This window comes from Triturus cristatus, chromosome 4_2 (assembly GCF_964204655.1).
Source record: "Triturus cristatus chromosome 4_2, aTriCri1.1, whole genome shotgun sequence".
NCBI lineage: Eukaryota > Metazoa > Chordata > Amphibia > Caudata > Salamandridae > Triturus > Triturus cristatus.
In genome coordinates this window covers 479,767,217-479,790,412 of record NC_140586.1, presented here as the reverse complement: position 1 = coordinate 479,790,412, position 23,196 = coordinate 479,767,217, and the positions used below count along the sequence as shown (strand labels likewise).

Genomic DNA, 23,196 nt, shown 5'->3' with positions numbered 1-23,196 from the left:
CTGTAGTTGTATGTTAGTTTTACGTTCTTTATATTATTTAGGTCCACAAAATACTACTACCACTGGATTGATGATTGGGTAATATTCAGAGATAAAAGCTGCCTTTCTGGAGAAACACATTTTGCTGGTCCTTATAGAGTTTTCTCCCTATTATCGCATACAATGTATGTTCCTTTTGCGTTAAGTGATTTAAACAGTCAACTGGTCAAATAAAGTAACGTCCTCACCTATCTACACATCGAGAGATCTTACATTCTTCTTATGGAGTTGACCATTTCTGATGAAGAACTAACAGAAATGCGCTGGCAATAATCTGTTTTGATATGAATGAATGTGTCAAATTCTTTCTTAATAAAAATTAAGGTTTGGGTTTCATCATCCCAAACAGTTACATACAATTTGATGAGAAAGGTTTAACCTTGGAATCCTCCCTATCAGTTCTAAATATGGAAGACCTCAATGCAGTTACACAAACGAAGCCTTCAATTATTTCGACACATTGGTTTTTCAAGAACTTTGAAGAATTTATAAATTTTTACTTCTCTGTCATTCAAAATCATGAATCAATTACTTACTCAACTTGTACATTCAATAAAAACATTCGCTCAGACCCACAAAAAACTTCAACATCTTGTTTCAGGAATTTGCAAGTGGCCTGCCACTACTTCAAAGCAATTCCCACCAAACCTATGTTTCACCAGGGGACACAGAATCAAGACCTTTGAATATCAAAACATTATATTTAATTTAGTGGCACAACTTTTATGGCAAAAGACCATACATTTCAAAATGATTCCCTGTTTTTGTAGATATACAGGTGTAGTGGTACATGAAATGTAATTCAGATGAGGACTATCTTTGATTTTCCCCATTTCGATCTGTTCTTATTGCATGTGGAGGAAGCTGGCTCTGTCTATACTATACCCAAGTATGGTATAGTATGCTCAGAGTCCAGTGGATCCCCAGAGGCTTTACAGAGGCTAAAGTAGATAATACTAATGCTCTCTTTTGTTGCAGTGTGGGTGAGTTGTTCGGCTTATCAGAGGGCAGTGCTAAGCATTTGTTATACACACACAGACAAGAAATGATTACACACACATTGACTATATCGGAGACCAATGGTTTGTAAAAATATTACTTTTAGTACATTTATTTTATAGTACCAGAGATACTTTGTTGGAGTAAAATACATTTTGCAATATTACTGTTTTTCTATGTAAAAACTCGACAGTGCATTTTTCAATCAGTACAATGTTATCCTATGGGAGGAAACACAACCAGTAATAATCAGGTATCAATCAATCTCTGAAGAGGTGAAGTGTAGGCTCTCTCCTGATGCCGAGGGGGAGTTCGTTCAAGGTCTTGGCCACGATGTGGGAGAAGGATCTGCCACCCGCTCTAGACCTGTGGATGTGGGGGACCGTGGCCAGGGCTAGGCGGCAGAGCGGAGGTTTCTCTTTGGGGCTTGGAAGGAGATTCTTTCATTGAGATATTTGGGTCCGGTGTTGTGGAGGGCTTTGTAGGCATGTGTGAGGAGTTTGAAGGTTATTTTTTTTATACGGGGAGCAAGTGGAGGTCACGGAGGTGTTGGGTGATGTGGTCATGTCGTGGGATGTCGAGGACGAGTCTGGCTGTGGTGTTCTGGATGGTCTGGAGTTTTTTGTTGATTCCGGCATAGAGCGTGTTTCCGTAGTCCAGTCTGCTGGTGATGAGTGCATGTTTGATGGTCTTCCTGGAGTCAGAGGATCAATTTGAAGGTCTTGCGGATTATGCAGAGGGTGTTGAAGCATGTGGAGGACACGGCGTTGATCTGGTGGTTCATGGTGAGAGAAGAGTCTAGTATGATGCCGAGGTTGCGGACGTGGTCAGTATGGGTGGGTGGGTTTCCGAAGTCTGGGGGCCACCAGGTGTTGTTCCATTCGGAGGGGGTGGAGCCGAGGATGAGGACTTCTGTTTTCTCCGAGTTGAGCGTCAGGCAGGTGCTCCTCATCCAGGTTGCGATGTCCTCCATCCCTTCTTGGAAACTGTGCATGGTGATGTCGGGTTCCTTGATGAGGGAGAGGATGAGCTGGGTGTCATCTGCGTATGAGACTATGTTGAGTCTTTGTTTTCTGACGATGGTTGCGAGGGGGGCCATGTAGATGTTGAAGAGCGTGGAGCTGAGGGAGGATCCTTGGGGTACTCTGCATCTGATCTCTGTAGGTTCGGAGAGGAAGGGCGGGAGTCTCATTCTTTGTGTTCTGCCTGAGAGGAAAGATTGAATCCAGTCTAAGGCAGTTCCCTGGATGCCGGCGTTGTGGAGTCTGGTGGCTAGTGTGCGGTGGGAGACCGTTTCGAAGGCTGCTGAGAGGTCTGGGAGGATGAGGACTGCTGTGTGACCTTGGTCAAGGAGGGAGTGGATTTCGTCGGTGGCGGCTATGAGGGCGGCTCAATGCTGGGGTTGTTGCGGAATCTGGATTGAGAGGTGTCGAGCAGGTTGCTGGTGTCTTTAAGTGCACTAGCTGGGTGTTGACAACTTTTTTGATGACTTTGGCGGTGAAGTGAAGAAGAGAGATGGGCCTGAAGTTTTTGAGGACTGTCGGGTCTGCAGAGGGCTTCTTGAGGTGGGGTTTGACTGCGGTGCATTTCCAGTCATCGGGGAAAGTGGCGGTCCTAAGGGAGCAGTTGATCAGTTGTTGTAGTTCGGGTGCAAGGGCAGTGGCAGCCCTGCGGAAGATGTTCGGCGGGCAGGGGTCAGTGGGTGCTCCAGAGTGGATGCTTTTCATAGTCTCTGCAGTGTCTTCTGTGGTGAAAGGGTTCCAGGTGAGGAGGTTCAGCTGGATGGTGTCGCTGGTGGGGGATGTTGTGTTGGTACCGTGGTCTTGGTCATCGTAGTTGTTGTAGAGCGTTTTGATCTTGTGTTGGAAGAAGGAGCTGAGTTTGTTGCAGAGGTCTTGGGAGGTAGGGATGTCAGTAGTTTCGCTATTGGGTCTGGTGAATTCCTGTATGATGACAAAGAGTTCCTTGGAGTTGTGGGTGTTGGAGAGGATTTTTTTATGCATGAAGTTTTCTTAGCTGATTTGATGAGTTGGTGGTGTGCTGTGGTTGAGGCCTTGTAGGTGGAGCATGCTTCCGGGGTTTTGCTGCTTCTCCATGTTTTCTCCAGTCGTCGGCAAGAGCGTTTGGATTCTAGGAGGTCTGTGGTGAACCAGGCAGCTTTTGCGTTGTGTTGTCTGGGGTGTTTTGGAGGGGAGCAAGAGTGTTGACGCAGTTAGCAATCCATTGGTGGAGGTTATTTTCTGCTATGTTGGTGTCTGTCGTGGTAGGGGGAGGAGTGCAGGTGAGGGTGGAGGTGAGGTGTTCTTCTGTGATTTTGTTCCAGTTTCTGCATGGGAGGCGTGTCGTGTGCTTGTGTGCAGTGGGTTTCGAGAAGGAGAAATGGATGTATTAGTGATCTGTCCATAGCGGTTTCGTGGTGTGACTGAATGTTGTGTCATCCAGCAAAGATGGGGTTGAGAGTGTGTCCTGATGTGTGAGTGAGTGTGGAGTCAAGTTGCTTCAGTCCAATGTTGGTGAGATTCTCTAGGAGGACGGTGGTGTTGGGATCGCTGGGGTTGTCTAGGTGGAAGTTCAGGTCTCTAAGCAGTATGTAGTATGTGGAGGTGAGGGCGTAGGGAGTGATGTAGTCTACGATGGTGTTGGTGAATAGGAAGCGGGGTCTGGGCGGTCGGTAGACGGGTGTCCCGCAGAGCATTGTTCTGGGGTTGGGCTGGATCTGGAAGTGAACGATTTAAGATATTGAGCTTTTGGATGAAGAATCAGTAGCAGGCACAGTTCCGGTAAGGGACCTCACTGCACCCCCAGCAGCACTGAGGCAGCCGGGTGCAGAGGTCACACTCGGGTGCTGGTGCCAATGTTATCCAATGGAGAAAGGGGGCAAGCAAAGTGGTAGTACTTATAGGTAAGTAGAACGGTTTGGTAAGCCAGTCTCCAGCGTTTAAGGTAAGCCCAGGGGGCCAAAAGTCAGCACCAAACGTACACCCTCAGTGGCACAGGGGCAGCCGGATGCAGAGTGCCAACACAACGTCGGGCACTCAATGCAAACAATGGAGAATATTGAAGTAGGAAAAAGGCTGAAGGCTCAGGCCAGGAGGCTAGAAGAAAGAAACCTATAGCTGCACAGGTAAGTTGGGATGTGCTGGGGTGTCTGAACACCATTGGTTGATCTCTCCAAAGCCCAGGGTGCAGGGGTGTCCTTCAGTATTAGAAATCAGCTTACCGGTTGCAAGTCGGGGTTGGGGGGGAGGTCGTTCTGCAGAGGCTACAGGCATCGACGTAGAGTCTAGCAGGTGTGAACCCACAGTGGACTCTTGCTCCAAACTGCTGGGGAACCTTTGCTGGAACGGTGGGCCACTGGAATTCAGGCCATAGGGTGTCGGGTGCAGAGGTAGTCGGTTTCGCTGTTCTGCCGTCAAAGCACTTTGTCTTTGAAGTTGTTTTTCTTCTGTACAGGTCCATTGCCCACAGGAGATTAGGAGTCTTTTTAGAAAGCAGGCAGTCCTCCCAGGGTTCTGAAGGTTGTTGGGCTGCAGGACGAGTTGCTGTACTTTAGCAGGGTCGTTGAGGGCTGCAGACATGCCGTAGGGCTCAGGGTAAGTCAGTGTGTGTCTTCAGTCTTGGCGGCTGCATGGCTCTTCTTTGTCCTCTTCTTTGTAGGCGCTGGTAATCTTAAGAACAAGGGTCTTGTGTGCCTAAATACTCAATTTAGGGGTGTTACAGGGATTAGATGCCAATGGGTTATTTAACTTTAGGGTGACTACACCCTTTGCATGCCCACTCCTCCCTTTGGGGAGGGGGCATATCCCTACCCCTATTGGCTAGAATCCTCCAAAACAATATGGAGGATTCTCAAAGGAGGGGGTCGCTTCAGCTCAGGACTCCTTAGGAGGGGTCCTGGCTGAGCGGGGACACACCTCTCCTGCTTACTCATTTTCCCGCTGACCTTGCCCCCAAAAGTGGGGTTTTCTCAGGGGGGGGGGGAATCTCCACTAGCTGGAGAGGCCATGGTCAGTATAACAAAGGACAGGAAGCCTATGAGGCTCACCGCCTTTCAATGCTGTTCCTGCTTGGGGGTAGGTGTGAAGCAACTCCACCCAGAGCAGGCTTTGTTTCTTACCTACGAGACCGAAAGGCTCCCAACTCAGGGGCTCAGAAACATGTCTAGAGGTGGAAGACTGGTGCAGACCAGTCAGGCACACAGTAGTGGTTTGGTAGGTTTTCAGGGGGCACCTTTGAGGTGCCCTCTGAGTGCAGTTCTTAATATAACCAACACTGGCATCAGTGTGGGTTTGTTAAGCTATGATGTTTGATACCAAACATTGTGTAATTCAGTGAAGCCATCACGGAGCTGTGGAACTCATAATGATGAATATGCAATGTTACATCGCATGCGATTACAATGCGGTTGTTACAACGACAACGTTGTTACAACACAAACCATTACATTGCACGTCGTTTCTACCACTTGCTGTAGGGGGTGCGCGGGACTTAGGAATAGTATAATTTACTATTCCACCTCCACGTGTGCAACAGTAGGGAAGGTGTTGCAATAGTAAATTATAGTATTCCTTAGTTTGGAAATGGTTTTCATTGTAACAATGCGGTCGTTGTAATGACTGCGTTGTAATCACATGCGTTGTAGTGCATGCGATGTAAACGCTGTTTCCCCGTAATGACCAGCTCCCAACCCATGTACTCAGTATGGCTTCACTGTGCACTTATAATGTGTAAGAGTTAGACACTATAGGGGCATATCTGCTCATGCAGTTATGCCCTCACATGAGGTATAGTGCACCCTGCCTAAGGGCTGCACGGACTGCTGTAGGGGTGACTTACCTATGCCTCTTGCAGTGCTTGTAGGCCTGGCACACACGGAGGTGGGCAAGGTCGACTCTTCACTTTTATATGCACCAAAACCTGCAGGCTGAAGTGACAGTGTGCATGTGGTTGGTGAGGGGCTTCTTACGGTGGCATAATACATGCTGCAGTCCTGAGAGATCCACTCTTGTCACAAGGCCATTGGTACCACTGGTACCTTTTACAAGTGACTTATATGTGTGCCAGAGGTGTGCCCATTGTGGAAACAATGGTACAGTTTTGGGAAAGAACACTGGTACTAGGAACCTGCTTAACAGGGACCCAGTACTCTACAGTCAAAGTTGCATCACAAGCCAGACAAAAAGTGGGGCAATACTGCAACAGAAACCCACTTTCCTACAGCATGTTTCTATTTTTACTTAAACATATTGGGGTTATTTATGTTTTATATTTGTTTATCAACATTGTTTGGTTTATTGGCTGCATACAAAATGTCCACAAATTTTCGCAGAGGACTCCATTGCTGCTCAGACCAGGCTATCAAATGTGATCCTAGGCACCCTTAAATAAACCTGTCTTCCTTTGTGGAATCTGCTGACTGGGCAGTGTGCATCTAAGACGCAGCAGCTCCCATCAAGACTCTGTCCTATCAGCTCAGTGTCTTCACAGCTGAATTTTCTACATCCATGTAGTCTGTTCCCGAGGTCATTAAAACATCCTGCTGCTTCACTGGAGCAAACACATCAACAGTGGCATATCTAAAACATTCAAATCAAATATATTTTCACAAGAACAGAAGTGCATAGCCCTTTTTGAAATTCTCCACAACATTCCTGAAAGATACTCAAGAAAAAGCATAGCTAGTTCCGAGTGCTGCAATGTTCCGGGTAGAACAAGAGAGGCCATCAGCGATTCATATGTATTGATACTGTGTGTTGACAACCTTTTTTTGCATTGGCTCTTGGCACAACATTTTAAACCAAATAGCAGAAAACTTAATTTTTGTAGAAAACATTTTCTTAGGTTGGAATCACCCAATCAGTGTGCTATGCACATAGTGGATCACTAATTATACATATAGAGGGAACACTATGCGGGACCAACAAAAAACTCACCCAAAGGCAAACACCATTCAGAATTCAGTGGCCAGACTCACTTTCAAACCTCCTATGCTGCATTCTCATCACACCGCACCTGAAAGAGCTCCACTTCCTCCCCATCCACAAACTAGCACAATTCAAGCTCTGCATGACACTTCCAAAGCACTGCATAACACTGGCCTAGCATACATCAACAATCGCATCTGCTTTCACAAATCTTCCAGACACTTCCACTCCGACTCCTACTTGCATACATCCCACACCTATGGAAAACAAACTGGCAGTCAAGCCTTCTCCTATGTCGCTCCTAAAGCATGGAACGACCTGCCCCTACACATAAGAACTTCCTCCTCACTTCCTGAACACTTCAAGAAACTGAAGACCTAGCTCTTCAAGTAGTCCCACTAGGCCATAGGTTAAGCTAGACTCACACCTGCTCAGTGCCAAAATATTCTGCTGGGTGATAGTGCACTCTACACATCTACATAACATAACATCATATCGCATTAAATCACATCACATAACATACAAGCAGGGCTTTTAATATTCAATTATTTTTCTTGGGGTGCCATTCATTGTCAAGCTGTTTCTGACAGGCAGTATGTTTAACATTTGTGTTACATTGACTGGTAAATTGTTGGTTAAATATCAAAAATCCTTGAAAGCAGTCCACGAAATGAGAGATGACTAAATGTGCTCTGAATAGTTAAATAAATGGCAAGGGGGAAAAGTGGTAAATAATAGCATGGGATGGCTCGGTGGAGAAGAGAAGCAAAGAAGCACCATATAATGACAGTCACTAGAGACGTTCTGTGGCTTGGATGCCATAAAATGTCCTAAATCTTAGTCCTGAAAAGGCAGATGCTATCCTTATCTGTAGCCCACAACACACAAACTTTAATCAACGCTGGCGTGCAGTTTTGCAACACATGTACTTTGCTTCCATCTCATTGATCAAGTCTCTTGCAGTATGGTTGGATTCAAATTTTACTGTGGCAACACATATTGACCAAACAGCTTCTTAAAGCAATCGTTGCTATAATCCATAAAGAAACTCAAACCTTTCCTTTGTCATAACGATTTCTACTTTGTTGTTAATACACTAATTCTGCACAGAATGAACTATAACAATGTGTTATTCGAGCTTCATCAATCACCCCCATCAAAGCAGTGCTCAAAGCTGCTGTTAGGCTTGTCCAAGGTACAAGAACATTTGATCACATTTCTCCTGCACTCAGAGAATTGCATTGATTACCTCTTGCTGCCAGAATTAAATGTAAATGTAACCAAGGTTATATTATTTGCAAAACACTACCTTTACAGTGGCTTTGCTACCTCGGAAGCGTTCAAATTCTCACCTTGAAGACCAAAAAGCCACAGATAGCCTTCTCTGGGGTCTATTGGAATTTTCTTCCTAGGAACTTGGGGTGTGCAGAAGAATCACTAATCCAGTTTCGAGAAAAATTGAAAATTTACGTTTTAAAGTTGTATCCTGAATAGCCATGCCACTCTGAATTTAACTACCTCAGCTTCCCAACTCTTTTCTATGTTTCTTTCTGACTTGTTGCTCATTCCTAGTTCGACTTTAACCCCTTTGTCCCAGCTACATGTTGGTTACACTCAGTTGTTCCTGCACACTGGTTATTTGTAACGGATGCCAAGCATCTCATGTTGTTCTAATGTACAGTGAGTTTATATCATTGTGGTTGCATGCGCTTTCGAAAAATGCAAGAATATGTAAAATAATAGCTTGCACTCTTGCCCATTATGATACGGTAAAATAAATCGCTAGCTTTTTGGAGCTTTATTAACTTGAATTTAGGATGGTTTCTATTTTCCCATCCTAAATGCTAGCTGATCGATAAAATAGAAGTTAGACTAGATTTCCGAATGTGGTTTGCTTGCCTTCAGAATCCGACCTGGGAATGAGGAAGGCCCATGAAATGCAAGTAAGATTTTGAATGATTCCTGAACATTTTCGCGTTCATTTCTGGTGGTCTATGATTGACCTATTGAGCGGGTTTGTATGAATTCGACAAAGGAAAATAATTTTGGTTTGTTGATATGTTATATGAAATGTACAGGCGGCTATGACAGCATGGTGTTTATGTGCATTATTCAGCTATTTCCCCATTTCCTAATTATTTTTAAGAGTCCAGACCAGGATAGCATGCACCAGGATTTGGAGAGTACAAAGATGGAGAGTTTTGCAGCTCACGAAGTAAGGCTTATTTGACTAACGTTGTCGTGCTCGCCTCCAGCTAACATGTACCTAATAGCATCACATCTGTTTCTGTTAAACTCACTGCTCATAGTGTTTCTATGTGTTCTGTTTTTTATATTTTTGTCTGACAAATTACAACAGTTCTCCATTCAGTAAATATGCAGATACATGAAAGAGATGTGTATTTGTCAGTGTTGACAAGGATTCTAAACCCCATTTTTCAGTTATGTTGTTAAACCGTAGGTCATGCTTCAGTTCTAGTAAATACTTATTATGACATTTCTATCTGCCCTTATGTTGTGCAAACCTATGGCCCTGCAGCCTTATATGTAATGTGTGCTCGCATGTAGAGGGCAGGCACACACTTCATACGCGTGCACAAGCTCTCTCCTGGAGGCAAGTACAGATACAACATTTTGCCTCATTGCCTCTTTGGAGGTGATGGGGGAATTTTCTAGCAAAGGGGTGATTGAAAAGCTGTTCCCTTTTTTACAGAGACCCTCAATCTTTCACAAAAAGCAGTTTGAGGGTCCAAGGTTGCCCATATTGACCGCCTGGTCTTAGCTGCTGGTGCGTGTATGTGCACCAGTTGATGTACCATGTGCTGCACCTTCGGAAGGTGATTCATTTGCAAGTTCAGTAGGACCTTGTGTGCTCCAGTCCCTCTTTAGGCCTAGAAAGTCTGTCTTGCAGTGAAATTTAGCTTAGAAACACAGATGAACACTCTACATGATGCACTTTAATGAGTGGATTGATAGAATCTATTTAGAACATATTGTCCACAGGTAGCCCTGGGCATTATTTAGGGGTAGTCAGACATAGCCACTGATACCCCTGGCATTTCCCATGGGACTCTTGGCCCTTCCCTTGCTCTCCCTGATATCAGCAGTAATGAAGCCAGAGGCAGGAACTACAGGTAAACATAGCTTTGAGAGTAGTACATTCTTTCTTTATGTCCACCCCTTCCACTTGGCCAAGAGCGTCCAGTGTATGTACAGGAGGGCCTGACCTAAGCATTTAAACTTCAGGACACAGCATGAACATCTGGAATTGATTCAGTCCTCCTGCCCTATGAGGGACCTGTGCAGCCATCAAGACAATCATCAAAAAGAGAGCTCAAGAAACTGTTATATTTTCTGAAAAAATAAACTCCTTTATTGAAGTCGATATAATCTTCTAAAAAGGACAACACGTTTCATGACTGCCTTGTTGCTTTATCAAGGCCAACATTTCTAAAATATAATTAAAATGTACATTTTACAAAGTCAATTTTTACACAAAGTAACAATCATCATAACATGCTAAATATAATTCAACACTGAAAAGATCCTATTTGCTGTTTACAATCTCTTACTATGTATACCCCATTCCAATGGCTTAATAGATATGATTTCCCTGTCCATTTTTCATATTTATATCTCCAGAACAATTTATTTCTCACACAAGATACCAAATACAGTTGTAAAATATGATGAATTCATCCTCACCCGTATTTCATCTTATAATCATTAATTACTATATATCTCGTAAAGTAATGTCATTGGCAGGATAATAAATCCTCAAATCCCACAACATCCACTCCATTTCAGTTAAGCAGTACGATTCCAGATGATGCCAATAGTTACAAATTCTCAACATCTTATTTGACACACACATTAAAAAGCTAATTCTTCAAATCTTTATGACATGTATTTCAAGTTAACAAAATATAATAGCACTTCAATTTCTTCAGTGTCCATTTTATTACAATCCATCACACCTATACTTTTATATAATATATATATAATATAGTCACACCCACATATCCCTTTATTTACTTAGTAAATACTGAATTCTCTCCTAAGATGGCTACTACGTTTGCTACAAGTTACACATAAAGTGTACAGGGATTAATATCTTCTATTAATTTGATGTTAAATATATATCAGGTTTACATTTTATTTCCTCAGTTTCAAATGAAGGGGTATGTTTAGCATAGATTATATTTGCAGTATTGCCTAAAAGTAGTTATATCTGAGTAAAATTGTATTAATTTTACTCTTATATGAAACACTCAAAAGGAAATTAGCTTCAATTCCAAAATGGCCAATTATTTGGCAATCGGCTTCATAGCCGTTCTTACAATGAGTAGTACTCACTGATGCATCAATGCTAACACAACGTTTACTGTATAGTGTGACTAAAATCTTTCGGTTAATTCTTCATGCTTGTATCCAACACATATTAGGTTCACAGTGCTATCTAAAAAGATGTTGCATCATGATAACATATCAATCGACGGGTTATATTTCCTATATAAATAATCACTCAGAGTACTTATCTACCTATGTTAGTCATTATAAGATGGCCACCATACATGTTCATGTAATTAAATAGTTTGTACAGTTCACTTCTACAATGCTTCCAGAAAAAACACTCTGTTGATTATTTACATATGAATTTAACTATATTAAGTTACTCAATAAAAGTTGCAAAAGAAAACATGCATTCCTGTATTCCCTCATTATGTATATCGTTCAAATAAAAAATGGTCAAAATGTAAGTTATATGTCAACTTCAAAAATGCTCTTTATTGAAAAGGACTATTAAAATGGACTACCATTGGTTATCTCGGGATCTTACTTCATAAAAATTACAAAGTTTCTTGAGCCCTCATTTTTGTTATTGTCTGAATGGAACACTAGGTTGTGCACACCTATGGAAAGAGTCTGGAGTTTTGCCGGTTGTGATAGTGATGAACTGCCCAAGACCTATAGCCGTTAGCCTGCAAACTGGGTGCTCGAGAAGCTACGTGTGGGGCAAGTGATCAACTCAGTGATATCCTGAGGATAAATGTTTGTGTACTGTCATCTTCACCACCTTTGGCTGTTTTCACGAATCTACATGCAGATAGGCTTCTTTTGGATTTGTTCTCTAAGATGTAACTATGTGGTTTGATTACCTTGTTTCTAAAATGTATAAAGACATACGAGAGACAGCTCAAAGAGGACTGGGATTAATCCATATGTATAATAATGGGATATGGGAAAGGTAATATAAAAACTAAACAAAGATTCACAGATGAGCCTTTTCAAGGAAAAGAGCATAATAGTATAATTATGACGCTCAGAATGTGAAGGTTCAAAGTAACATTGTAAAGTAGTTAGGGAGAGCGAATTCCTACAAGAAATCTGAACTAATCAGCCGTGGGAATTGAAGGGATTAATGCTATGCATAGTAATAGGAGGAGCTTTACATGCCTTAATAACCTTTTGTGGTGTTGTTAATTTCTTTAAGATAAATATTCTTGTCTAAAAATGGTCTTTGCTAAAGTGAAATAATTCGTAGATTTGCAATAGAGATAAATACGTCTTAAGTGAGGATCTAAAGCATCTTTGTGAAAATTGAAAATTGGCCAAAAATATTGCACTTTCCTCAAATAAAGAAAAAGGGAAACTTGTTTCTGCGGCAAAAGCAGGTGATGTGTGAAACTTAAAAGTGGTGTAGGCAGAAATGTTGACTGACTTTTAAAAATGTTGTGATGGAAAAAAGGAGGTAGCTTCCAGAAATCAAGACTCAATCCAGAGCCAATTAGTGGGGACACATTAATTAATTGTGTGTTCTGTCTTTGACCTGCCAAACAATTGTCCATGCTTAGGATTACACCACAGTGCAAAGATTTGTCAAATATTAATATAAACTATAATTTCATTTCCGCATAGCAGAATTGTGAATAAGTGCCAGGGTAGATAAAGAAATGCAAAATAAAGTATGGGAAATAAAAGTTTTTGCAGTTCTCCTCAAGAGGGGGAACATGTCTGTTGACGTGTTTTTCTAAATTCCACGGAAGTAAAGGATGCCATAATTTCTTCAAAATTAATTTAAAATATTTAGTCAAATTGTATGAAAGATCAGCGGGAAAGAGATCATATCTTTGTTTTTGAACTAACTTGCATTACACAGAAATAGCGTTGCAACCGGCAAATGCAAACGCTTGCCCTGTGTGGGTGTGGATCTTACTGATGCAAAAATATAGTCAAAGCAGTGAAAGTGCTGAATCTGTTTATCTGTGAAAAAGTATTGTGTAGCTGATGACCCTAGCATGTCAGTGCTAACGTCTCTACTTTCAATAGGCAGCAAAATATGTATCATCATACATACATGACCACAAATGTGAGTAGTCACAATTATTACAAATTAATATCTCACTATAGGGATCCTGGCTGTCTTGTAGGATCTCATAATTGATGGTCTACCTCCCACTTGTTAAAAATAGATCAGCAGCGCCCGCGTCAGGGCCTCCAAGTCTTGAGGTACTCAACCAAGATGGGTGAATGTCTCCCTCAGTGCAATGTGCTCATACCGCACACAGGAAACATTCACCACATAATTCCAGTTCTTTCAATTATTCGTCACTTTGGTACACGTTCATGTTTCAGTTCATGTTCCCCAGAACAGCTCTCTTGCTCTAAATTTAGATTTTTTATAACCACACTCCTGAGTTCAAATGTAATTCTCCCTTTACCTTGCCCATGATTTTTTTCAAATTATATCATAGCAGAATATAACTTACTATAGAGACTTGTTGCAGCTCAAAGCCGTGCCAGGTGCTTGTGGGCTATATAAAAAGATGCAATAAACAAGCTAGTAACTTGAAATCAATATACAATCAAATTGATGTATTAAGATAACGCTCCATAAAAAACAAACCTTTATGGTTACATTCTCTTGTGTGCACTGCATGCTCAATTCAGCCAGAAGCTACTTTGGAGTGTTTATGCTCTATTGGCATATTCTTTTGTTCAGAGTCCAGCAAGCTCAAATGACCCATATATATTTTGGGAAGGGCAAAGCCCTGTTTTAATTACTGGGTGCATTCTTTTTTTTTTTAAAAACTTTATTTTTGAGTTTTAGTTGAATTAACAGTGCAGTGGCAAGAAACAACAGTCACAGTATGCAGTGTGCAGCTGAAGGAAGAAACCCAAATTGAATATGGTATTTATAGGTAGGCAGGGGACAATCATCCAGTCTCAAGGCAGTGGAGCACGCCAGGCAAACCGCGTCCACCCTCTCCCCCACCGGGGTCTCACAGGGCCTAGGTTTTGATGTCAGTGTCTACCCTGCTCGAGGAGGCATCACCAGGCACTGCAAATCTTTCTCCCAGGGCCCTCCACGTGGCTATGTCACCTCTTAACTTGGCGTCTCTTTTCATGCAAATTTCCTCCGCTAGAGTCCACTCTGCTACATCTAATGCCAGTGTTCTTCTGAAGGGGTGCGTTGACCCATCCACATGATAACCAACCTACAGCGGGTCAGCACTAATACCAGCTGCAGATACTTGTATGCCATCTTGCCGCCTTCAGGCCTGCTAATGTTCCCCACCAGGCAGACTGTGGGATGAGGGTGCCCGCAATGACGTGGTACTGGGTGCATTGTTAAGCAAGTCAGCCTCGGGCCCTGAACACTTGATACCAATAAAGAATGAAAGGCATTTGGGATGCAGGTTTGGTAAATGGTGTCAAACGCTGCCGCCAAGATCGAGTAAGACAGGAGTGCAGTCCTGACCTCGGTCTCAAACACAAAGGAGTTTCTTTCTAGTATTGACTAGAGTGATACCGGTTCCACATTTGTCATCAGAGGTACGGAGTGAAAGTCACTCAGCAAGTTGTTGGTCTCTTAGGGGACTAACAGTTGCATGCATGGTATCGGCTCCCATGACCTGTCCAAGTTTTACTACCTTTGCATTTCATTATAAACATGGCTAACTTTCTTTGTTTGTGACACAGCACACCTTTCAAAAGCTGCACCTGGTGCAAACAGGAACAATGCACTGTATAACTAGGAATGCGGTGCACAAGGCCAGCCGCGAACTTGTGCTGCCCTTAGGGGAGCGTATTTAAGTGAAATGCGGAGGGGCTGCTTCAAAGCCGCTCTGTGTTTCACAGTGCAGGCGGCAACCTACCTGCGCTTTCAAGAGGGGAGAGAAATCCTCTTGCAAGCTGATGTAGTGAGTGACTGCACGTGCCTGCATGGGAATGTCTAGGGGGGGGGGGGGGGTCTATGTGACCCCTTTTCACCCCCCTCTGAGGGCAGCCTTTAAGAGGCAAACTGAAAGTGCATCATCTTTTTGTTGCACACTTTCAGTGCGCTACCTAAAGGCACGTTTGCCTCTGTGCCCGTGTCAGTAATACCGCATCGGCATGAAAGCAAAGTGATTCCCTCTTTTCAATTTTCACAAAATAGAGGTGCACCATAATAAATATCATATACAAGAAGTTCAAAAACAAATTCCAGAATATATTCAGTTCTTCTCTTTATTTTCTTATTTTTATTCTTCTAAAAACCATCAACCGTTTACGGCAAAGACAGCCAAACCGTTTTGTCAATAGAAATGGCCTTCTTAAAGGCATGTTAAGTTTGAATATTCATATTTCCAATTAAGGTTCGAATGAGCAACACCACTTTTAGTCCCAAAATAATAGCTTCATGTATAAAAAGTCGCAAACCAGCAACTCGCTCACCACCAAGAATATCGCAGGATGTAAGTATACCACTGGCATCCACCTATCAATGTCCATTCAAGTTTTGGACAATTACATGTATAAATGTAGGGGGTCCATCTCCCCGTTATGGCACTTCAATTGGTGATGTAAACCGCAACTGGAACACCCCCATTACATCCCGTGCAGAGGAGCTCCTCTGCACGGTGTGTGAGGGGGGTGTTCCAGTTGCAGTTCATGGCACCAACTGGTACATTGCCTTTTTTTCTTGGATGTAATGATTCATTAATTTGCATACACATGAGGGAACTCCCTCTCATGATAGTGCAGGTGCACATCAGTATTACAGAAGGGGATACATAAGCGTCTGTGGTCTCTTCTGTAATACCATTGTATCCCGGGGGACACTAGACGGGCGCACACACCTGTTTCACCCCCCCGGGGCACAATTTATAATACGGCCTCAAGTATCTCTTGACAGGACCCCAGATAGCCCCCAAAAATCTGTGTAACCGTGCATACTGTAATACTGCAATTGTTTGAAGATATTGTATTATTCTCAAATAAATTATGAATAAACTGTTTTCGTGAGGATGCAAACATGATACCTTTCAAAACCCATCAGCATATAATCCTAAATAGTAAGTTATCCTAAGAGCTTGCAATATAGGACATCTTGGGTTGTATGTGACAATATTGAGGGACAAAATATCGACTTGAAACAATTTGAGTGCAGAACATCGACTACCACTATATCACCAAGGTAAGTATAGATAGATGAGTGTAGATTTACTCTTTTTAGTGCCACATCAAGGTACCTTCAAGATATGTGTATGTGTATACATACATATATAGATATATGTTAGGGTAGAACACCTATATTTATCTTCTAACTTATGTGTCTACTGACTATCAAAAGCAAAATATGCTCAGCAGGTTCCTGCATACTACATGAAATCATAAATGCATTTTTCTCTAAAATGTTTACATCCCACTACATATTATAAAGTGGCACATCTTCAAAATTGTCCCTGGATAACACTAAAAATACTATACTAGACCCCTGTGAATCATAAACCCTGTGTGTGTGTGTGTGTGTGTGTGTGTGTGTGTGGGTGTGTGTGTGTGTGTGCGTGTATGCGTGTGTGTGTGCATGTGTGGGGGTGTGTGTATGCGTGTGTGTGTGTATATACATAAATATATATCCATCACACAAGTTGCCTGGAATGAGGGAGCCCAAACACGAAGAAAATATTTGCCGCTTTTATTTGTGGAGAGTGCAGTGACCAAGGAGCAAAACCGCATTGCAAAATTCAGGCCCGCCCGACGCGTTTCGTGCAGATGCACTTCTTCATGGGCTCAGGGCTTTTCAGCAAATGTTCAGAGCAGCAGTTCAAACGGGCACTTATACTTCTCTTTAACCCGCCCAGGTGGGCGTGGCCACCCTAGTGGCCTGATGGTCTTTGTAGTGTCCTTATTTCTCCTCATGTGAGTCGCTGTTCGTACATTTCTCAATAATGAAATAAAATCCTCAGTGGGTAGCAACGCCAATATTGCTGCTTGGGCACATCCGTTCATATCTCCACTGGCTCATCACGCTCTGAACTGTCACGTCGATTGGCGTTTCAGCAAAGACTGCAGACTGCAGCTGGGCTTCTCTCGCGGCTCAGGCAGCGCCGCAAACATCCATCACACAAGTTGCCTGGAATGAGGGAGCCCAAACACGAAGAAAATATTTGCCGCTTTTATTTGTGGAGAGTGCAGTGACCAGGGAGCAAAACCGCATTGCAAAATTCAGGCCCGCCCGACGCGTTTCGTGCAGATGCACTTCTTCATGGGCTCAGGGCTTTTCAGCAAATGTTCGGAGCAGCAGTTCAAACGGGCACTTATACTTCTCTTTAACCCGCCCAGGTGGGCGTGGCCACCCTAGTGGCCTGATGGTCTTTGTAGTGTCCTTATTTCTCCTCATGTGAGTCGCTGTTCGTACATTTCTCAATAATGAAATAAAATCCTCAGTGGGTAGCAACGCCAATATTGCTGCTTGGGCACATCCGTTCATATCTCCACTGGCTCATCACGCTCTGAACTGTCACGTCGATTGGCGTTTCAGCAAAGACTGCAGACTGCAGCTGGGCTTCTCTCGCGGCTCAGGCAGCGCCGCAAACATCCATCACACAAGTTGCCTGGAATGAGGGAGCCCAAACACGAAGAAAATATTTGCCGCTTTTATTTGGGGAGAGTGCAGTGACCAAGGAGCAAAACCGCATTGCAAAATTCAGGCCCGCCCGACGCGTTTCGTGCAGATGCACTTCTTCATGGGCTCAGGGCTTTTCAGCAAATGTTCGGAGCAGCAGTTCAAACGGGCACTTATACTTCTCTTTAACCCGCCCAGGTGGGCGTGGCCACCCTAGTGGCCTGATGGTCTTTGTAGTGTCCTTATTTCTCCTCATGTGAGTCGCTGTTCGTACATTTCTCAATAATGAAATAAAATCCTCAGTGGGTAGCAACGCCAATATTGCTGCTTGGGCACATCCGTTCATATCTCCACTGGCTCATCACGCTCTGAACTGTCACGTCGATTGGCGTTTCAGCAAAGACTGCAGACTGCAGCTGGGCTTCTCTCGCGGCTCAGGCAGCGCCGCAAACATCCATCACACAAGTTGCCTGGAATGAGGGAGCCCAAACACGAAGAAAATATTTGCCGCTTTTATTTGTGGAGAGTGCAGTGACCAAGGAGCAAAACCGCATTGCAAAATTCAGGCCCGCCCGACGCGTTTCGTGCAGATGCACTTCTTCATGGGCTCAGGGCTTTTCAGCAAATGTTCGGAGCAGCAGTTCAAACGGGCACTTATACTTCTCTTTAACCCGCCCAGGTGGGCGTGGCCACCCTAGTGGCCTGATGGTCTTTGTAGTGTCCTTATTTCTCCTCATGTGAGTCGCTGTTCGTACATTTCTCAATAATGAAATAAAATCCTCAGTGGGTAGCAACGCCAATATTGCTGCTTGGGCACATCCGTTCATATCTCCACTGGCTCATCACGCTCTGAACTGTCACGTCGATTGGCGTTTCAGCAAAGACTGCAGACTGCAGCTGGGCTTCTCTCGCGGCTCAGGCAGCGCCGCAAACATCCATCACACAAGTTGCCTGGAATGAGGGAGCCCAAACACGAATAAAATATTTGCCGCTTTTATTTGTGGAGAGTGCAGTGACCAAGGAGCAAAACCGCATTGCAAAATTCAGGCCCGCCCGACGCGTTTCGTGCAGATGCACTTCTTCATGGGCTCAGGGCTTTTCAGCAAATGTTCGGAGCAGCAGTTCAAACGGGCACTTATACTTCTCTTTAACCCGCCCAGGTGGGCGTGGCCACCCTAGTGGCCTGATGGTCTTTGTAGTGTCCTTATTTCTCCTCATGTGAGTCGCTGTTCGTACATTTCTCAATAATGAAATAAAATCCTCAGTGGGTAGCAACGCCAATATTGCTGCTTGGGCACATCCGTTCATATCTCCACTGGCTCATCACGCTCTGAACTGTCACGTCGATTGGCGTTTCAGCAAAGACTGCAGACTGCAGCTGGGCTTCTCTCGCGGCTCAGGCAGCGCCGCAAACATCCATCACACAAGTTGCCTGGAATGAGGGAGCCCAAACACGAATAAAATATTTGCCGCTTTTATTTGTGGAGAGTGCAGTGACCAAGGAGCAAAACCGCATTGCAAAATTCAGGCCCGCCCGACGCGTTTCGTGCAGATGCACTTCTTCATGGGCTCAGGGCTTTTCAGCAAATGTTCGGAGCAGCAGTTCAAACGGGCACTTATACTTCTCTTTAACCCGCCCAGGTGGGCGTGGCCACCCTAGTGGCCTGATGGTCTTTGTAGTGTCCTTATTTCTCCTCATGTGAGTCGCTGTTCGTACATTTCTCAATAATGAAATAAAATCCTCAGTGGGTAGGAACGCCAATATTGCTGCTTGGGCACATCCGTTCATATCTCCACTGGCTCATCACGCTCTGAACTGTCACGTCGATTGGCGTTTCAGCAAAGACTGCAGACTGCAGCTGGGCTTCTCTCGCGGCTCAGGCAGCGCCGCAAACATCCATCACACAAGTTGCCTGGAATGAGGGAGCCCAAACACGAAGAAAATATTTGCCGCTTTTATTTGTGGAGAGTGCAGTGACCAAGGAGCAAAACCGCATTGCAAAATTCAGGCCCGCCCGACGCGTTTCGTGCAGATGCACTTCTTCATGGGCTCAGGGCTTTTCAGCAAATGTTCGGAGCAGCAGTTCAAACGGGCACTTATACTTCTCTTTAACCCGCCCAGGTGGGCGTGGCCACCCTAGTGGCCTGATGGTCTTTGTAGTGTCCTTATTTCTCCTCATGTGAGTCGCTGTTCGTACATTTCTCAATAATGAAATAAAATCCTCAGTGGGTAGCAACGCCAATATTGCTGCTTGGGCACATCCGTTCATATCTCCACTGGCTCATCACGCTCTGAACTGTCACGTCGATTGGCGTTTCAGCAAAGACTGCAGACTGCAGCTGGGCTTCTCTCGCGGCTCAGGCAGCGCCGCAAACATCCATCACACAAGTTGCCTGGAATGAGGGAGCCCAAACACGAAGAAAATATTTGCCGCTTTTATTTGTGGAGAGTGCAGTGACCAAGGAGCAAAACCGCATTGCAAAATTGAGGCCCGCCCGACGCGTTTCGTGCAGATGCACTTCTTCATGGGCTCAGGGCTTTTCAGCAAATGTTCGGAGCAGCAGTTCAAACGGGCACTTATACTTCTCTTTAACCCGCCCAGGTGGGCGTGGCCACCCTAGTGGCCTGATGGTCTTTGTAGTGTCCTTATTTCTCCTCATGTGAGTCGCTGTTCGTACATTTCTCAATAATGAAATAAAATCCTCAGTGGGTAGGAACGCCAATATTGCTGCTTGGGCACATCCGTTCATATCTCCACTGGCTCATCACGCTCTGAACTGTCACGTCGATTGGCGTTTCAGCAAAGACTGCAGACTGCAGCTGGGCTTCTCTCGCGGCTCAGGCAGCGCCGCAAACATCCATCACACAAGTTGCCTGGAATGAGGGAGCCCAAACACGAAGAAAATATTTGCCGCTTTTATTTGTGGAGAGTGCAGTGACCAAGGAGCAAAACCGCATTGCAAAATTCAGGCCCGCCCGACGCGTTTCGTGCAGATGCACTTCTTCATGGGCTCAGGGCTTGTCAGCAAATGTTCGGAGCAGCAGTTCAAACGGGCACTTATACTTCTCTTTAACCCGCCCAGGTGGGCGTGGCCACCCTAGTGGCCTGATGGTCTTTGTAGTGTCCTTATTTCTCCTCATGTGAGTCGCTGTTCGTACATTTCTCAATAATGAAATAAAATCCTCAGTGGGTAGCAACGCCAATATTGCTGCTTGGGCACATCCGTTCATATCTCCACTGGCTCATCACGCTCTGAACTGTCACGTCGATTGGCGTTTCAGCAAACACTGCAGACTGCAGCTGGGCTTCTCTCGCGGCTCAGGCAGCGCCGCAAACATCCATCACACAAGTTGCCTGGAATGAGGGAGCCCAAACACGAAGAAAATATTTGCCGCTTTTATTTGTGGAGAGTGCAGTGACCAAGGAGCAAAACCGCATTGCAAAATTCAGGCCCGCCCGACGCGTTTCGTGCAGATGCACTTCTTCATGGGCTCAGGGCTTTTCAGCAAATGTTCGGAGCAGCAGTTCAAACGGGCACTTATACTTCTCTTTAACCCGCCCAGGTGGGCGTGGCCACCCTAGTGGCCTGATGGTCTTTGTAGTGTCCTTATTTCTCCTCATGTGAGTCGCTGTTCGTACATTTCTCAATAATGAAATAAAATCCTCAGTGGGTAGCAACGCCAATATTGCTGCTGCAGTCTGCAGTCTTTGCTGAAACGCCAATCGACGTGACAGTTCAGAGCGTGATGAGCCAGTGGAGATATGAACGGATGTGCCCAAGCAGCAATATTGGCGTTGCTACCCACTGAGGATTTTATTTCATTATTGAGAAATGTACGAACAGCGACTCACATGAGGAGAAATAAGGACACTACAAAGACCATCAGGCCACTAGGGTGGCCACGCCCACCTGGGCGGGTTAAAGAGAAGTATAAGTGCCCGTTTGAACTGCTGCTCCGAACATTTGCTGAAAAGCCCTGAGCCCATGAAGAAGTGCATCTGCACGAAACGCGTCGGGCGGGCCTGAATTTTGCAATGCGGTTTTGCTCCTTGGTCACTGCACTCTCCACAAATAAAAGCGGCAAATATTTTCTTCGTGTTTGGGCTCCCTCATTCCAGGCAACTTGTGTGATGGACATAAATATATATATATAATATATGTATATATTGTACGCACAATGTATAAATCATGCAGAATAAGTTGGGGATGCATTTATAGACATTATTTAAAGGTCACAGCTGCTACCCCTGGCTTGTCCCTTGAGCACTAGGCACTGCTTTTGCAACCCCTGACTTCAGGAGCAGCCAAATCAATGCCAAAAACAAAATGTAAACAGGGTCTTGATGAACACTGTTTACATTCTACAGTTTTCTTTTGCTGGGACTGGGATATTACCCTTTGGGTTCTGTAAAATGAATACATTCAGTGGTGCAGTTCACACTCTTCTGCTTAAATTTTTTTTTTTTTTTAAATCTACCACATTTTTACACAAATTGTTGCCAGGGCTGTGGCCAAGTGCATAGGATGGTGGATGTGAGTAACTAAGCTCCAAATTGCGATATGACTATCATGCTCCATCATACAGAGTAGGATGTGGATCCGGCTTACACCTGCCATGGACTGCACTAGGTAGCCCCTGAAGCCACCTGGAGGAATCAGAGCTGTGCAGGATGGGCCAAAGTATGTCAGAAACCCAAAAGGCCCATGCTGCAGAAATAGAGGCTGGTCCCAGCTGGAGTTATTTGAGTAAGGTGGTGCTAGGGGGAGAAGGAGGGGGTGGCACAGCCATGGATTTGAGAGGCCTAATGCCCCTTTTGGGGTCACCCTGTGACTGTGGACTAACAATAAAGGTGGGCTGCTGGTAGTGCCCTTTGGCATCCCGCCTGTTCAACCACTAAAACAACGAGAAAAGCTGCTTTGAGACATAGTGGAGTAAATCGCCAGTCATGATGGTGCTGGAGCTGAAACAGGGCCATAGTTGCCAACATCCTTAAACAGTCGCCTTTGTTACTACATGGAGGAGAACAGGTAGTAGTTCGAAATCCTCCTTTTTGACATTGGGGGCACATTGTGAGGGCAAGGGTGGATGGAATGACCCTCCTTCCCTCTTCATGTACCCATTTCTCCTGGCAGACACTACCCCCATTAGTCTACAAATGCTCTTTATTTAACATCATTTGCCTCCTGGTGAGGGTAAGGGGAAGACCACATTTGGCTGCTCATGCTTGCTCTACCTTCATGAGCCATTACCCCCCAGAACACTAGGGTGTGTGGTGAGTTGATAGCGATTAGTTCCCCAGTCTTAGAACTGCTTTCCCACCAGTAACACTTACCCTAAGC

The 23,196-nt window shown here is 44.5% G+C and overlaps 1 protein-coding gene across 31 annotated transcripts in view; it reads left to right on the top strand.

Annotated features, from left to right (window-relative positions):
- Positions 1-23,196, top strand: part of NEXN (nexilin F-actin binding protein) — a 399,622-nt gene that overhangs the window by 247,531 nt on the left and 128,895 nt on the right. For 18 of the 31 annotated variants that reach the window (XM_085602016.1, XM_085602002.1, XM_085601996.1 and 15 more), the window contains one exon: positions 9,109-9,177. The exons of the other annotated variants lie outside the window; for them this stretch is intronic. In XM_085602016.1, the coding sequence (XP_085458142.1) occupies positions 9,109-9,177 (69 nt within the window). The remainder of the gene's footprint in view (positions 1-9,108; positions 9,178-23,196) is intronic. 31 annotated transcript variants of the gene reach the window in all.